The sequence below is a fragment of the Myotis yumanensis genome, unplaced genomic scaffold (genome assembly GCF_028538775.1).
Source record: "Myotis yumanensis isolate MYYU_CA2020_CCGP unplaced genomic scaffold, mMyoYum1.0.hap1 SCAF_14, whole genome shotgun sequence".
Taxonomy (NCBI): Eukaryota; Metazoa; Chordata; class Mammalia; order Chiroptera; family Vespertilionidae; genus Myotis; species Myotis yumanensis.
The window spans coordinates 33,577,129-33,590,227 of record NW_027223765.1 but is presented as its reverse complement, the minus strand read 5'-3'; the positions used below and the strand labels follow the sequence as shown (position 1 = coordinate 33,590,227).

The 13,099-nt window shown below is 49.9% G+C and overlaps 1 protein-coding gene across 1 annotated transcript; it reads left to right on the top strand.

The window, feature by feature from the left end:
• H1-8 (H1.8 linker histone) lies at nucleotides 1-8,030 on the top strand. Its single transcript, XM_070391422.1, has 5 exons — nucleotides 1-100; nucleotides 3,964-4,223; nucleotides 6,027-6,267; nucleotides 7,349-7,413; nucleotides 7,731-8,030. The coding sequence occupies exons 1-5, from the start codon at nucleotides 1-3 to the stop codon at nucleotides 7,980-7,982; spliced, it is 918 nt and encodes a 305-aa protein (XP_070247523.1). The 3' UTR covers nucleotides 7,983-8,030.
• The last annotated feature ends 5,069 nt before the right edge of the window (nucleotides 8,031-13,099 follow it).

Sequence of the window (13,099 nt, the reverse complement as noted above, 5' to 3'; positions counted from 1 at the left end):
ATGGCTCCCGGGAGCTTGGCCTCCAGTGACACCTTGATCTCCTCGGCCTCGCTAACCTCCATGACCTCCACCTCCGGATGGTCTGGGACTCTCAAGCCAGGTGAGCAAAGGGAGGCAGCTCCTCCCTCTTTCCCCGGGTCCTGGGTGTCCCAGACCGTCTCCCTACCCCCCCTCTCCACCCTGGCCCCAGCACCCACCATAGAGGCGCTGAGTTCAACTGCCCCTTTGTCAGATGCCAGCGGTGGCAGGGCCAGGCAGGACCTGAGAGCTGAGGCTGCCCGGCTCAGGGGAAGCGGGCAGAGCAGGCCTCCCCAGCTGGAGCCCATTTCTTTTCAGGGGAGCGCTGGTAGCCCCCTGCAGCTAGTTGAAGGGACGAGAGCAGCAAGTGTTTGATGCAGGGCTGGGCTTTGGATTTAGGGCTGCATCTCAATTTCCAATAAACAACGCTTCGGGGTTTCTCAGGATACCGGGTCCACTGAGACAGACCTAGTTCATTCCCTACAGTAGCTCCCAGTCTGATGAGCAAACCTGCCTCGTTAATAGATGCCATTTGATGATGTGGCATGGGTATTAATTTTGGAACCCAGAGGGCTGTGGGAGCCCAGGGAAGTCGCCTAACTCACTCTGGGAGGGCAGGGAAGGTTTCCTGGAGGAGGTGACCCCCGAAGGGAGGATAAATCTCACCCCGAGGAGAGAGGGTGGGGCAGGGGAATCTTTCCGAGTTTTTGCAAAGGCTCATTTGGAGGAGAGGGGGTTCCAGGTGCCTCGAGAGCACAGGGAAGATCTGCTCAGTCTGGCTGGGAAGTCAGGGCAGGTGTTCAAATCACAGTGCCGTTTGAGCCTGAAAGGATGAGTGAAAGCTGCCTGGATGACTAAGGAGGAAGGCCACCCCCACAGAAGGAACAGCATAGGCAAAGGCCCAGAGGTGGGAGTGCTGGCCGAGCATTTGGGGAGCTGCAAGTTTTCCCTCTGGCTAGGGGCAGAGTTGGGGAGAACACCTGTGAGGGTGGGTGGGGCCAATCAGACTGGGCCTCCCAGGCTGTGGTCAGGTGTGTCAGCCCTTAGACTGAAGGTAATGGGCAGGTGAGAGATGTGAGATGCAGTGAGGAGAATGGATTGGAAGGGAAATAAGGCAGCAGGAAGGAGGCAAGGGCCCTGGGGTGGGGGTGGGGGGTGAGGGAGAAGAGAGGCCAGAATGGAGGGGGAGAAGCCTAGGGGGAGGGGTGGAGTGGGTATGGTGGTGAAGGGGAGGAGAGGTCCAGGGTGTCCCCTGGGTTCTTGTTGGGTGTCTGGGAGGTATGGGGGGAGGTGCCGTTCCGGGAGGGAACCGTCGAGGGCAGGTGTGGGGGAGCTGTGATTCTGGACATTGCAGTATTGAATAGCTGCCAAATGAGGAGCTGAATCCCGCTGGAGGTCTGGGGAGGGAGGAGACTCGGGCGTGGCTCCCTGGGCCCGGGAGGGCGTGGTTTGGAAGAGGCAGGAGAGGGGACACTAAGCCAGGGGTCCTCAAACTACGGCCCCTGCGGGCCACATGCAAATACAAATATTGTATTTGTTCCCGTTTTGTTATTTTACTTCAAAATAAGATATGTGCAGTGTGCATAGGAATTTGTTCATAGTTTTTTTTTAAACTGTAGTCCTGCCCTCCAACGGTCTGAGGGACAGTGAACTGGCCCCTGTTTTAAAAGTTTGAGGACCCCTGCACTAAGGTATGTGTCAGCCCAGGCCAGGCTGAGGACCCTGTTGGAAACCGTTGAACACTGCAGCTGGGAGGGCCCCGGCCTCCTTGAAGGCCCCCCATTCCTGCTGTCCAGATGGGAAGACTGAAGCCCGGGGAGGAGGGTAAAACTCCCAGGTCTGGGGTGACTGACCCAGGACTCCACCAATTCACAGGCTTTGGCCCCAAAATGAATATTCCCAGACACTGGGCTCTTCCTGGCCAGGAGATAGCAGTGTTCCAAATGGATTAGGTCTCTACAATTTTGCTCAAGGTCTTGAGTTTTTTGGGTGTTTTTATTTTTCTACTTTAAAATGTGTTTTAAAATATATATGTTAGCCAGTTGGTTCCTTTCTGAGGTCTTTAATTTTTACAAGTGGATTAGAAAGCAACATTTCTAATCACCTAATATTTAAATCAGATTTTCCATTTAAATTTTAAAATTATTGTTTAAAGTGTTACTTATGTCTCCTTTTCCCCCAATTGACCCCCCTATTTAAACCACTGTTACTACTGACAACTTCTCACACTTTCTCCCTGCTCAGCCCTTGATGCTACTCTCTTTTTGCAGCTTTTCTTTATAAAAGCTTATTGAGATATGTCAGCGATTCACACAGCATACAGTTCACCCATTTAAAGTGTGCAGTGGCTTTTAGTACAGGCACAGCCGTGGATCCATTTCCACAGTCGATTTTAGAACATTTTCACCACCTTAAAAGAAAACCTGCACCCACTTGCAGTCACTCCCATCCCCACCCCCACACCCCCAGCCCCTGGCAATCCCTAATCTACTTTCTGTTCCTATGATTTGCCTATTCAGAACAGCTCATGTACATGAAATGATACACAGTGGTTTTTGTGTGACTGACTTCTTTCACTCGGCATAGTGTTTGCAAGGAAGCACTTCGCTCCTCCTTTTGGCTGGGCGGTCTTCCGTTTTATTGCTATCACATTTTGTTTATCCACCCGGTAGTTTATGGACATATGCGTTGTTTCTACTTTTGTGCGATTATAAATAACACTGCTGTGAACATTGTGTGTAAGAATGTTTGTGTGGACATATGTTTTCATTTCTCTCGGGTATATATTTAGCAGTGGAGTTCTTTTGTAACTTTTTATTATGAAAACTTCCAAATGAACATAAAAGTAGACGGAGTGGTACAGTGACCACCCACCCCTACCCCACCTCCAGCACCCATCATCCAACCTCACCAATCATTAGTGATGGCTACTCTTGTTTTGTGTACTGGGCTATTTCGAGGCCAGTGCCAGAGCTACCATTTCATCTGTAAACACCAGTATCTTTAAAAAAATAAGGACCTCTTACAAGATAATTCCAAAACCATTAGCAGAGCCGAAACAATATCATCCTTAACATCATCAGATATTCCCGGTATTCACGTCTAGCTAGTTGCCTTGCTTCCTGCCCCCCGCCCCACCCCCCCTTCCCCGCTGGCTCGTTCGAATCATGTTCTGAGTCTGAGCAAGGACCCCGCCTGGCACTTAGTTGAAGGTTTCTCCAGAATCTCTCATCTCTGGGGACCACTCCCCCTTTTGTCCCCCTCCTGGTGGATGTGTGGATGAAGCGGGGCTCTGAGTCCTGCAAGGTCCTCACAGTCTGCGTTTTGCTGGTTTCATCCCTGTGGCCCTTGCACAGAGCCCCTGGGTGCCCTGACTGCAGGTAGATCTAGACACTTGACCCGGTTTCGGGTTGTTTGTTTATAAAATTATCTCTGTTGTTGAAAGTATTTCAGAGGTCCCCTATTTCCCCCCCACTGGCCCCTCTCATCCCCACTCTCAGCCCCTCCCAGGCCTTCACCACACTGTCGTCTGTGTCCATGGGTTATGCATTTATGCATATAAATTCTTTGGTTCATCTCTCCCCCCCTACCCCTGCCTCCCACTTTCTCTGAGATTCTTCAGTCTATTGCATGCTTCCTGTCTCTGGACCCATTTTATTTGTTGGGTTGTTTATTTTTAAAGGGAACATTTCATACTTTCCATGAACCTCCACGGTGTGTGCCCCGTCCCATGAAGGGCCTAGGAGACAACGCTGGCCAAGCAGTGTGTCCTGTCCGTGGGGTGCTCACAGGCATTGACTGGGGGGATATTTGTCCCCCGGGCCCTTTGCCCACCCACCGTGGGGCCTGGCTGGTGCCCGGTGTGTGCGTCCCCCGGCATGCTTATGGTCCGTTGGGCCTGAAGGTGGTTTGGGCTCTGGGTGATGTCCTGCTCTCCACCCGCAGGCCCGCGCCAACATGCCGTCCCACCACCACGCCGCAACCCCCCGATGCTGCGCATGGTGCTGGAGGCGCTGCAGGCGGGCGAGCAGCGCCGGGGCACCTCGGTGATGGCCATCAAGCTGTACATCCTGCAGAAGTACCCTACGGTGGACGCCATCCGGCTCAAGTACCTGCTGAAGCGGGCCCTGGACACGGGCATGCAGCGCGGCCTCCTCATCAGGCCCATCAACTCCAGGGCCAGGGGGGCCACTGGCAGCTTCAAGGTGAGCCTGCTGGGGGCCGGGGGCTTCAGGTCCAGCTCCCTCTTCCTGACTGTGTGCTGGTCCCCCGTCAGAGGCCTGTCTCCCTGTCTTCTCTCCTTTTTCCTGTGTGTCTCGGGGACCCCCTCTCTCTAGGAAGGCTGGCGTGTGGGCCCCGTCGGAGCCCCTACACAGCTCTGGTCACCCTGCTGTGCCCACCTTCGTCCCTGTCGGGCGTGTTCAGTGACCAGGGACCATCTCCCCTGTGTTCCCTTCTGCCCACGACCCTTTCCTGGAACTCCTGTCCACCGACGAGGCAGCCCAACCTTGGACCCTGGGTCGCAGGGCCAGGCTTACTCCCCAGCTCCCTGGCTCCAAACCAAGGCTGGCACCTGCCTGAGCACCACATCCTCCTCTTTCAAAGGGGAGGGTTCCCCAGGGGGTCAGAGTTGTCGCAAACGTGAACCCCAGCACCAGGACTGCCAGCTGCCACCGGGGAAATCTCAGGGACCCAGGCCTGGGTCTGCCTGGGCCTTGCTGCGCCCTGGCAGGTAGCAGTTGCTCTGACAGTTGCCTTGGAACATTCTCCACCTGCTGCGTTCCAGTCCCTGCGGTAATGGTGGCCGAGCGCAGGAAGTCCCATCCCTGTAGAACTCCTGGACGTGCGCCACAGCTCGGACAGCCATGGCAAGACCCGGTGCTGGGTGGGGTGAGGGAGAAGGGAGGGTGCTGGGGTACCCGTGGCTGGGTTAGGCTGCAGGGCCTGGGAGCTAATCGGGAAAGTGGGCTGCGGGGGTGGGAGGCAGGGAAGGCCCTAGGCCAGTGGTCGGCAAACTCATTAGTCAACAGAGCCAAATATCAACAGTACAACGATTGAAATTTCTTTTGAGAGCCACATTTTTTAAACTTAAACTATATAGGTAGGTACATTGTTATTAACTAGGGTACTCCTAAGGCTTAGGAAGAGCCACACTCAAGGGGCCAAAGAGCCGCATTTGGCTCCTGAGCTGCAGTTTGCCGACCACAGCCCTGGGGCACTCATAGACTTAGGGATGCGTGTGTGCTGGGAGTGGGGGTTGTTTCTGGTCTGGGTGAGAACTGGGGAGCCGGGAGGGCTTGGGGGTACGGGGGCAACATTGTCACAAGGAGGCTCTAGAAGGCAAGGACCACGTTTTTGCCAGGGGCCCTTGCGTCCCCTGAGGCGCACATCCTCTCCGATGGCTCCCTTGTAAGGACGGGAAGACTCTGCCAAGATGCACAGCTGGGAGGCTCGGGGAGCTGTAAATGCTGGGCCGTGTGACCGTGAAGTCCATGTTCCACTGGCGGGCATAGCGGGCAAGGCGGGAGTTCGGAGACGTGGCCGTGTGCGATGGGGCAGGCTTTGTTGGGGAGCGGGAGGGCGAGTCGGAGCTAGTCCATGGAAGGGGTGGGCAGGGAGGACGCCAAAGGAGGTTCACGGCTTAGCCTCTCAGAGGAGGGAATGGGGCTCACAGTGGCACCACTTGCTCCCAGTAGCCTGGCTTTGAGGCTTCCAGATGCGGGGGTGGGGGTGGAGGTGGGGGCTCAGGAAGCAGGAAGAGCAGCTTGGGTGAGTCTGGGAGACTCGGCCCCCAGCTCCTAAGTGGCAGCAGCCCTGCCTGCAGTGCAGAGAAAGGACTGAATGCGTTCCCAGCAGCGGGTGGTTGTGTGTCTTCTCCCCGTGCCCTGACCAGCTCCTTCGTCTTCCCTTTTTGTTGGGGCCTCCCTCCCTGAGCTTGATGTTGGGAGTAGGGACAAGAGCCCCCAGAACCTCAGCTCTCAACCCCACCCCATTCTCTCCTCTGCCAGTTAGTTCCCAAGCAAAAGAAAAAAATCCAGCCCAGGAAGACAGCCACCGTGTCGGCCCCCCGGAGACCTGGTGAGGCCAAGGAGGAGGCCCCCAAGAAAGATGGCCAGACCAAGGGCGAAGAGGCAAGAGGGGGCAAGGCCAGGAAGGCCCCCCAGCAGCCAGACAAGGCCACAGAGGCCCCTCCTGGTGCCAGCGGGCCCCATGGGAAGTTAAAGATTAAAGGCAAGAAGGACAGCCCAGGTAGGTGTGTAAGAGGCGAGAGGAGGGTGTGGGCAGCCACTGGGTGTAAGGATGGAGGCGCTGGCTCTGGGAGGAGATTTCCTATCTGGTACATGTGCCCTGAGCATCAGGCTCGACCCGGACAGACGGAACTCATGGAAGCTGATTGGGAGGGTGGGGGAGGAGCCTGACTCATCTCTAAGAGGAGTCAGGGAAGGCTTCCTGGAGCAGGTGTCCCAGGCAGAAGAGCAGCCTAAGCAAAGGCCTGGAGAAATGAAGGTAAAGCATTTGAGGACGTGAAAATGGTTCTGTGTGCAATTAGGTGGGGGGTATAGAGGGGCAGCCCGGAGTCTGGACTTTATCTGGAGAACAATGAGGAGCCATGGAAAGACTCTGAACAGGGAGCAGCTAGGGTCTGAGGTATTTTAAATGTATCTCGGCCGCCGTGTGGGAGATGGACTAAAGACTAGAGCAGCGGTTCTCAACCTGTGGGTCGCGACCCCTTTGGGGGTCGAACTACCCTTTCACAGGGGTCGCCTAAGACCATCGGAAAACACATATATAATTACATATTGTTTTTGTGATTAATCACTATACTTTAATTATGTTCAATTTGTAACAATGAAAATACATCCTGCATATCAGATATTTACATTACGATTCATAACAGTAGCAAAATTACAGTTATGAAGTAGCAACGAAAATAATTTTATGGCTGGGAGTCACCACAACATGAGGAACTGTATTAAAGGGTCGCGGCATTAGAAGGTTGAGAACCACTGGACTAGAGGCTGATAAGCCTGTTAGGCCCTTTGTTGTGGGTGGGCTCAGAGCACTGGGGTCAGAGCAAGGGTGAAGAGGCCAGAGGGGGCAAGGCTGAGAGTGAGGGACTCTCGTTCTCCGACTCCTTAGGGAGATACTGTCATTCCCAGTTCGCAGACGAGGGCAGCCAGGCTCTGAGGCTAAACCACTTGCCCCAAGCCAGTCAGTGGCAGAGTGAGGAGTGGGGCCCAGGCAGGACCAGGGCTCTGGAGCCCCCGACCCCCCTGCCCACCAGCAGCTCCTCCTGAGGGTCCTTCCCACATGCCCTCCCCGTTTCCAGCAGATGCCAAGGCCCACAGGAAAACCAAGGCTGGGACTCGGAGCTCAAAACCCACAGTCCCCAAGGTAGGTGCCTGTGTGGCTCCCTGGTCTGGGTCTGCACCCTGCACAGGCCGGAGTTTGGGCCCCTCCCCAGCCCCTGGAAGTCAGCTGGGGAAGGGGGTCACTTGTTTTCCTACAAAGCACCTCTCCTCCTCCCGGGCCCTCCAGCGCCCCGAGGACCACCATCCCCGTTTCACAGGTAAGACACTGAGTCTCAGAGAGGTGAGGTCTCTTGGCCAAAGCCTCCCAGAGCTGGGATTTCACCCGCGTGCTGGCGGCCCCGAGCTGTGTGCCCACCTCACCAGCTTGGTTGCCTTGCTCCTCGGTTTGCTCTCTTACAGAGTGAAAATGGTGTGACTGCCCCGGCCAGAAAGAAGACAGGGAACAAGGTCCTTAAAGAGGCCACTGCCCAGGGGGCCAGGAAAGGGTCGAAAGCCAAAGCTGCTGCTGCTCCTAAGGACAGCGAGTCCAAGATGGTACCTGAACCACTGACCAGGAAGACAGAGGTCCCCAGGGGCCCAAGAAGGCCTGGCACGTCCACCACGGCCTCATCATCCAAAGAGACCAGGGTGAAGGCAGAAGCCAAGAGCTAGAGGCGGGGTGGAGAGACACTAAGACTCAGAGTTTTTATTCCCCCCAAAAAACACATCACTTTATTTTACTGTAACCTATTTATCAATAAAGAATTTTTTCTCCCTCACAAATTGGTGTGGACGAAGGCTGAGGCCTAAGGATCTGGCCGTTCAGGGCCGGGGCCCAGATAGAAGCTCCCGCCCTGGGGGAGACAGACTGTGCCATGGAAAGGGCTGGTGCAGGGATCTGAGAGCACAGCAGAGGTGTTTAACGCAGCCTGAGATCTGGGACTGCTTCCCGGAGGAGGCAGCTTTTGGTCTTAAAGGGTGAGCAGGAGTAGCCAGACAGATGAGAGGAAGGGCATTGCAGGGAGAGGGCCCCAGCATGTGGAGCGGCGGGAAGAGGGGGATTTGTGGCTTTGAGAGCAGCATGGGGGAGGGGTGGCCATGAGACTGGGCTATGAGGGATGGGCGTGCAGACTGGGGAAGGTCTCCTCTCAGGGGTCATGGGGAGCCAGGGAGGTTATAGGCAGGGGAAACAATGGTGTGTATGTTTAAAAGAAGCCCTCTGGCTGTGGAGAGGAGAGAGGAGAGAGGCTGAGAGGCGTTGGGGACCATCCAACAACTAGTTACTGAGCACCACCACTCTAATCAACAGAAGGAAGAGAAAGCGTGAGGCCCCGAGGTGGGAGCATGCTGCGCAGGCTTAAGGAGCGCCAGGGAGGCCCGTGTGGCTACAGCCCAAGCAGGAAGAGCAGCAATGGGGCGTGAAGCCTGGGGTGCTTTAAAAATGTCTGTGGCTCTCTCCCCAAGGAGAGGCGGGGTCTGTGTCCTGGCCCTTGACTCTGGGCTCTGTGATTGCTTGACCAATATGGTACCGTGGACATGACAGTAAGGGCCCAGGCCTCGAGAGACTGGAAGCTTCTATGTCCTGCGTGTTTTTTACATTCCCATTCCCTCACCCCGTTCCCCTTTGGCGTCCATCAGCTTGTCCTCTATATCTGTGGGTCTGTTTCTGTTTTGTTTAGTCATTTGTGTGTTGTGGTTGTTGTTTTTAGATTCCACATATAAGTGAAATCATACAGTATTTGTGTCTTTCTCTGACTTATTTCACTTAGCATAATACCCTCTAGGCCCATCCGTGTTGTCATCAATGGTAAGATTTCATTCTATGTTATGGCTGAGTAATATTCCAGGGTGTATATATACCACATCTTCTGTATCCTTTCGTCTTATCGATGGACACCTAGGCTGCTTCCATATCTTGGCTACTGTAAATAATGTTGGCAATGAACATAGGAGAGGGGTGCATATATCTTTTCGAATTAGTGTTTTTGTTTTCTTGGGAGAAATACCCAGAAGTGGAATTGCTGGATCACATGGCACCTGTATTTTTAACTTTTTTGAGGAATCGCCATACTGTTTTCTTCATAGTGGCTGCATCAGCAAACAATCCCATCAGCAGTGTACTAGGGTTCCCTTTTCTCCTCACCATCACTTATTTGTTGACTTATTGATGATAGCCATTCTGACAGGTGTGAGGTGATTGGTATCTCATTGTGGTTTTAATGTGCATTTCCCTGATAATTAGTGATGGTGACGATCTTTTTGTATGTCTATTGGCCAGCTCTACGTCCTCTTTGGAGAAATGTCTATTCAGGTCCTCTGCCCAGTTTTTAATTGGATTGTGTGGGGTTTTTTGGTGTTAAGTTGTATGAGTTCTTTATCTATTTTGGATATGACCCTTTATTGGATGTATTTCTTGCAAATACTCTCCAGTTTAGTAGGTTGTCTTTTCGCTGTGTGGATGCGTTCCTTTTCTGTTCAAAAACTTTTAGTTTGATATAAAGCTATTTGTGTATTTTTTCTGTTGTTGTTGCCCTTGCCCAAGGAGACATCTCCACAAAGATATTGCTAAAGGAGACGTCAGCATTTACTGCCTGTGTTTTCTTCTAGGCGTTTCATGTCTTACGTTCAAGTCTTTAACCCATTTTTAGTTTATTTTTGCATCTAGTGTAAGAAAGTGGTTCACTTTCATTTTTTGCATGTATCTGCCCCGTTTTCCCAGCACCACTTATCAAAGAGACTGTCTTTACTCCATTGTATATCCTTGCCTCCTTTGTCATAGATTAATTGACCATATAAACGAGGATTTATTTCTGGTCTCTCTATTCTATTTCATAATATATCTGTTTTTATGCAAGTTCCATGCTGGGGTTTTTTGTTGTTGTTGTTTTAAATATATTTTTATTGATTTCTGAGAGGGAGAGAGAGAGAGAAACATCAATGATGAAAGTCATTGATAGGCTGCCTCCTGCACACCCCCTACCAGGGACCTAGCCCGCAACCCAGGCATGTGCCCTTGACCGGAATCAAATCTGGGACCCCTCAGTCCACAGGCCAACGTTCTATCCACTGAGCCAAACTGGCTAGGGCCCATGCTGTTTTTATTATTCAATTAATTGTGGTGACATTGGTTAATAAAATTATACAGGTTTTAGGTATACAACTCTCCAGTACATCATCTGAATGTTGCTTATCACCCCAAGGTACCATGCTGTTGTGATTATTGTAGCTATGTAATATAGTTTGATATGAGGGCATGTGATACCTTCATTTTGTTCTTTTTCAAGATTTCTTTAGCTATTTGGGGTCTTTTGTGGTTTCATATGAATTTTAGGATTAGTTCTAATTCTGAGAAGAATGCCATTGGTATTTTAATAGGGATGGTATTGAATCTGTATATTGATTGCTTTAGGTAATGAGGACATTTCAACAATAATAATGATTCTAAACCTCAAACAAAACAGATCCTTCCATTTATTTCTATCTTCTTTAGTTTCTTTCTTCAATGTCTTACTATTTTCAGAGTACAGGTCTTTCACCTCTCTGGTTAAATTTATTCCTAGGTATTTTGTGCTTTCTGATACAATTGTAAATAGGATGGTTTTCTTAATTTCTCCTTTTGATAATTTATCATTGGTGTATAGAAATGCAACAAATACTGATCTGCATGTTGATTTGGTATCCTGCAACTTTACTGAATTCATTTATTCTAACATTTTTTTGGTGGTCTTTAGTGTTTTTATATGTGATATCATGTTATCTGCAAATAATTAGTGTTTTGCTTCTTCCTTTCTGATTTAAATGCCTTTTATTTCTTTTTCTTGTTTGATTGCTGTGGCTAGGACTTCCGGTACCGTGGTGAACAGAAGAGGAGATAGTAGGCGTCCTGGTCTTATTCCTGATCTTAAAGGAAGAGCTTTCAGCTTTTCACCTTTGAGTGTGACATTAGTGAGTTTGTCATATGTAGTATTTATTAAGTTGAGACATATTCCTCCTATACCCACTTTGTTGAGAGTTTTTATCATAAAAGAATGTTGAACTTTGTCCAATGCTTTTTCTGCACCTATGATCATATGATTGTTTTATTTTGTTAACGTGATGTATCATGTTGATTGATTGATTGATTTACTGGTGTTGAACCATCCTTGCATCCCACTTGGCCGTGGTGTATAATCCTTTTTATTTTATTTTAAATTAGTTATTTATTTGTACAAATCCTCACCCAAGGATATTTTTTTTCCTATTGATTGAAAGGGAGAGTGCAGGAGGAAGAGGGGGGGAGAGAAACATTGATGAGAGAGAGAAATATCGATGTGAGAGGCACATTGATGGGTTGTCTCCCGCATGCACCTAAACCAGGGTCGAGGATTGATCCCAGGCATGCACCCTTTGATGCATGGGTGAATGCTCTAACCACTGAACTCACCAGCTAGGGCTATAATCCTTTTTTAAAAAAATAAATCGTTATTGTTGAAAATATTACATATGTCCCCTACCCCCCCACTGACCCCTTCTAGCACACCCCCTCCCTCACCCAGGCCTTCACCACCCTATTATCTGTGTCCATGGGTTATGCATACATGCATACAAGTAATTTGGTTGATCTCTTCCCACCCACCCTCCTCCACCTTCCCTCTGAGATTCCGCTGTCTGTCCTATTCTTCTATGTCTCTGGTTCTATTTTGTTCATCAGTTTATTTTCTTCATTAGATTCCACATATAAGTGAGATTATGTGCTACTTGTCTTTCTCTGACTGGCTTATTTCACTTAGCATGATGCTCTCCAGGTCCCTCCATGCTATCTCAAAGGGTAAGAGATCCTTCTTTTTTACTGCTGCATAGTATCCCATGTACCACAGCTTTTTTATCCACTTATCTACTGATGGGCACTTGGGCTGTTTCCAGATCTTAGCTATTGTAAATTGTGCTGCTATGAACATAGGGGTGCATACATTCTTTCTGATTGGTGTTTCAGGTTTCATAGGATATATTCCTAGAAGTGGGATCACTGGGTCAAATGGCAGTTCCATATTTAATTTTTTGAGGAAACTCCATACTGTTCTCCACAGTGGCTGCACCAGTCTGCATTCCCACCAGCAGTGTACTAGGGTTCCCTTTTCTCCACATCCTCGCCAGCTCTTGTCATTTGTTGATTTGTTGATGATAGCCATTCTGACAGGTGTGAGGTGATACCTCATTGACATTTTAATTTGCATCTCTCTGATGATTAGTAACTTTGAGCATTTTTTTTCATATGTCTCTTGGCCATCTGTATGTCTGCTTTGGAGAAGTGTCTATTTAGGTCCTTTGCTCATTTTCTAATTGGATTGTTTGTCTTCCTTTTGTTAAGTTGTATGAGTTCCTTCCTTATATATTTTGGATATTAACCCTTTATCAGATGTCTCATTGCCAAATATGTTCTCCCAGAGAGTGGGCTCCCTTTTCATTGTGTTGATGGTTTCTTTTGTTGTGCAGAAGCTTTTTATTTTGATGTCGTCCCATTTGATAATTCTCTCCTTAGTTTCCTTTGCCTTAGGAGATGTATCTGTAAACATATTGCTATGAGAGATGTCTGAGATTTTTGCTGCCTATGGTTTCTTCTAGGATTTTTATGGTTTCATGACTTACATTTAAGTCTTTTATCCATTTTGAGTTTATTCTTGTGTATGGTATAAGTTGGTCTAGTTTCATTTTTGCATGTATATGTCCAATTTTCCTAATACCATTTATTGAAGAGACTGTCTTAACTCCATTGTATATTCTCACCTCCTTTATCAAATATTAATAGAGTG

Bases quoted from the DNA above. Each gene is read 5' to 3' on its own strand.
- H1-8 (XM_070391422.1), top strand. From the start codon at position 1: ATGGCTCCCGGGAGCTTGGCCTCCAGTGACACCTTGATCTCCTCGGCC. The intron at 4,224-6,026 runs GTGAGCCTGCTG...CTCCTCTGCCAG, and splicing joins GGGCCACTGGCAGCTTCAAG to TTAGTTCCCAAGCAAAAGAA. The intron at 6,268-7,348 runs GTAGGTGTGTAA...CCCCGTTTCCAG, and splicing joins AGGCAAGAAGGACAGCCCAG to CAGATGCCAAGGCCCACAGG.